Genomic DNA, 4,244 nt, shown 5'->3' with positions numbered 1-4,244 from the left:
TTTCCCTCAATTTGTGTTGCATTATCAATGGCAATGTCGGCACAGATGCGTGGACTGGGCACCCGAAGTATTTAGTTGAAGTGGGAACGAGAGGGGACAGACTAGTCCTGTGGGTCAGTCTTCTGCAGACACATCCTAAGCTCCTAGTACAGGTGCATGGTTACAATATCAACTATCTAAAATTCTGCAAGGTATTACCAGAGTTTACGGCAACACTTGACATTTTCTCTATTACCAGCAAATAACTACAGTACTAGGGAGTGAGGAAGAACAACTAGACAAGAAAAATACAATGACAGAAGTCACTGAAGGAAGAGACAATACACAGACACTCCTCGGCAGGGTGAAATACATGGATATTGTGAAATTTTGAGAGGAGCTGCTTTTCCTATAAGCCCTTTGATGTTGCTCTGTTCTCTGGTGTTCGTAGCTCATCACGTTAAATTTACGTTTTCACAAAACTTGTTCTTTTTTTTAACACAGGGTGCTAAGGCATGTTTTTTGCGTGACATCCCCTTCTCTGCCATTTACTTCCCCTGCTATGCTCATTTGAAAGCTTCATTTGCAAATGAAGATGGGAGGGTTAGCCCTGGAAATCTGCTCTTGGCTGGATCAATAGCTGGTAAGTGCCCAGATTTCTTCCTGTACGCGGCTATATTGCACCTACAGCACAATAGTTAGGGCAGTGAGAGCTGCGAAGGGCTCACAACAACTACATCCGTTTTGTAACCTTGTGCCTAAATAACAGAAAGGTACTGTGCTGTAGAGTGAGTCAGTGTTCAAGTAATGTAAGTTTCAGGTGTAATCACAATGTTCAGGAGGAAAAACAAAGGGAAATACTGAAGTGCTGGTGTTTTATCATCATATATCATCTTGCTTCGTGAAGTTATTGTGCCGTTTTTGTGTGTGGATGGCTGACTGGTAAAGTTTCATTGAAATGGTTTATTACAATCACAGCATTTGTGAAATTCTTTAGGATCAGAAGAATCTTGAATTTTGATATGTGGAGTCTAAAAGGTATGCTGGCAGTACAGCTGAGAACACTATGACATAGCCTGTGACAAAATGATGACAATTACTTGCTACACACAGTATCCCTTGCAGTTACCTTTTTTTTAAAATGTATTAAGCAAAACAGAAAAGCTTGAGAACATGTCTGTTGTGTCACAGGTTGCTGATTCCTAGCATATCCAGATATGACAGAGATGCTGGGTGTGGTCTCGAGCACTTGCTTGTTTTAGTCCGCTACATAGTGAGTAGGAGAGCCAAATCATGCTTAACTCGTCGCAGATGCATTCTGACATTCTTCATGTCAGGGTGAACGGTTGTGCTTAGTGACCTGAAGTCTTTGATGATTCTGTGATTCTGTGGGGTGCACCACAGCCTAAGGGAAAAGACAGAGACATGCTTTGTAGCCTCAGCTTTCCTTTGTGTCTGCTGCGTAGCTAGTCCCTGGTACATCACCCAGCTTCTACACCCAAAGGGGACCACCACTTGGTAGCTGCCTCCTGGAGAGGGCTGCTTGAGAGTCCAGCTTCTGCTATGTCCAAGGTTTTCCCTTCAGAAAGCAAATGAGCTTGCAAATTTGTACAACAAGACCTTTAGGGGAGTGTGTAGCAAACAGGAGGGCTCACACCAGCAGGTATTTCCATTGTGCTCATTGGGGGCTGCTTGATCTCCCTGAGCCACAGCCAAGTTCTTCATCCAGCATGGCTCCTGACAGGCTGCTGCAATCTGTTGGGTGAGGAAAGTGGTGGAGAGGCATGATTCCAGTACAGATAGGTGGTTGGTGGTTTAGTTATGTTTTCGCATTTGATTTTAAGATTTCTTCTCTCCGGGGAACCTGTTCTTGATGAGGATTATACACAGGACTGTGTCTCTTGAAGAGGCAGGGCCATAAAAGGCCAGTATCTGGGTGTAGGATATAGCCAAAGCCTGATGGTGCAGATCAGTCAGTCTGTCTTGTTGAAGCATATAGCTTCAACTCTTTGGGTTTGCTCCATATTCAGTAGCTTGCAGTCTGGAAGAATCGACCTGGCACTAGGAAAACTATGTTCAAATGACTGGTGCTGAAAAAACCTACCCTTGTCCTCTCCCCTCCCCCACCCCAAACCAGAGCCAGCCTCCAAGCCCCCCAACAGGAGCTTATATCCAGCTTATTTCTCACCCATTTTAATGGAACAGAACAATTTTTGAACTTTAGATCATATTTACAGACTTGAAACATAAGCTGGCATTTTTAAGCCAAGTCATTTCTTAGATTTTCCTCTTTTTCTCTTTCTAGCCATTATCAGGTGATTGCAGACTGAGATAACCGTCCCTTTGAAGTGCAGGCACAGAAGCACTCTTTATTGTTTCTGATATGGCTTACCAAACTAGCTATAATGTGAATTTTGTCCAGTGCTTCCTGTGAATCCCATCCCGGGTTAACTCTCATGAGCAAATTACAGTGTTAAAGATACAACACTCATCATACTGTGTATAAAAATAAGGAATTTCTTTTATTGGGTAGAAGTAAAGCGTGGTGGGGGCATATGTGTCCTCTGCTTTGCCATGAGAAAGTCAAGGGGAAGACAAACCAAAAACACTACCACCTCTGAAACACTGGCTCAGTCTCTGGGCTGATGAGGCTTCTCTGGCCGGGGATCCTGCCTGGTCATCCGACTTCAGGACGTGTGCACGATCTCCATCTGGGTGTGGGAAACTCCACCTTTCCACAACCCATGCTGTTGGGACATTCAGGCTGGCCATGCTCAGATGTGCACCTGCGTCCTTTGCCAGTGAGCGTTCCCTGTGCTGGGTGTATCTTCTTCCTTTTTGTCGTTGTTAGGGTCATGTGCAACATGCATGTCATCTAGCTTGATCTCCTTCTGGCTTTCACTGTTTACCAGATGTCTCAACCTGTGCCACGACATTTTCTTAGCAGATGATTCTAATACTAGCTACAGAATCTCTCCTTAATTTGCTCCATCTGCTTATTGCCTCCATGAACTTCCTTCTCCCCTCCTCTTTTTTATCGTCAGCTCGTGCTGTGCTGTTTGTCTCATTTTGATTGTAAGCTCCTCATGGCAGCGACCTGTACATTTTTATTTGTCTGGAAAGTCTTTTGTCTTGTACACATAGCTCCTAAAAGCAGGATTAAAAACATCTTTATCTGCAAAATATATTCAGTAATAAGGAATGAGGAATAAGGAGATGGAATTCAACATGTAGTAAGCAGAATTGTTTCTAAGTATGTCCTTTGGTTTTCCTTGAAAACACTGGTTGGCTTTTGAAGGACAGAGGTCCAGCTTTAAATTGAAGACTCAACCAATATCCTGGTGTGAGTAAGACTAATCAAAGAGGAATTGCAACTTTTCTGGAGTTGGGAGACCTTTACTGGGTTTTTAGCACTTGCCTGCCAGACTGAGTGCTGTGCAAGTTCAGCTTATGCGTTATTTTGGGGGGTCCGGGAGAGGAGGAGAAGTTCTTACTTTGGTGATATGGACACACTTACATCTCTTAGAGCAGTCTGCAGGAAGGATGCTCTGATGCTTGAAGCCAGACCATGCTGGTTTGGACAAAAGTTGTTACAGAATTATTAAGCCTAAAAAAAAAAGCAAAGGAGATTTATGCATCTACATCTGACCAAGTTGGTTTGGAACAGATGCAGAATGGAACAGTAATAAAACCATAAGAGACAGTGTCTTTTGGATACAGTCTCGGTGCTTTTTTTTTTTGACCTTTTTTTCATTTTTTTCCAATTCTAAACATGGGCAGCCCCAGTTTGGACAGGAATTATTTTAGAAATACCACCCATTGGTAATTTGGTATTTTTTGCTTTCAGCTGATTATCTGCCAGGATGAATTTCAATCTTCTTCTGAATGTTCTGCTGAGGATGTCAGCTGTGGCTTTGCAGCTGAGCAGTCTGCCGTGCCTAAGGAGAAGAGTGACCCTTTTTTTCAGCCTTAGCTCTCATGCCCTGCTGAGTGTGCATGGCATTGTCTGGTTCTCAGTGACGTTGCTGTGTGAGGGGGAAGTGTGTGTGTGTGTGTGTGTGTGTGTGTGTGTGTGTGTGTGTGTGTGTGTGCGCGCATGGACAGGCGATTCTATCACAGTGTGCAAGCAGACTGCCAGGAACCACAAAGAGGCATGAAAAGGAAAGGGAAAGATCGACCTCACCTCCAAAAACTTTGTACTTGTTAACTATGCAAGTTTATGGTTAGCACTGAAAAATCAAGCCCATGCTTCCCAGCTCAGCAGG

At 43.7% G+C, this 4,244-nt stretch overlaps 1 protein-coding gene across 1 annotated transcript in view; it reads left to right on the top strand.

Moving 5' to 3' along the window:
• LOC104494722 (calcium-binding mitochondrial carrier protein Aralar2) overlaps positions 1 to 4,244 on the top strand; it is a 75,627-nt gene that overhangs the window by 68,657 nt on the left and 2,726 nt on the right. Inside the window, exon 14 of the mRNA XM_010137586.1 lies at positions 484 to 622. Within this exon, the coding sequence (XP_010135888.1) occupies positions 484 to 622 (139 nt within the window). The remainder of the gene's footprint in view (positions 1 to 483; positions 623 to 4,244) is intronic.

The sequence above is a fragment of the Buceros rhinoceros genome, unplaced genomic scaffold (genome assembly GCF_000710305.1).
Source record: "Buceros rhinoceros silvestris isolate BGI_N320 unplaced genomic scaffold, ASM71030v1 scaffold8886, whole genome shotgun sequence".
In the NCBI taxonomy this organism is placed as follows: Eukaryota; Metazoa; Chordata; class Aves; order Bucerotiformes; family Bucerotidae; genus Buceros; species Buceros rhinoceros.
This window is presented reverse-complemented; position numbering and strand designations above follow the sequence as displayed.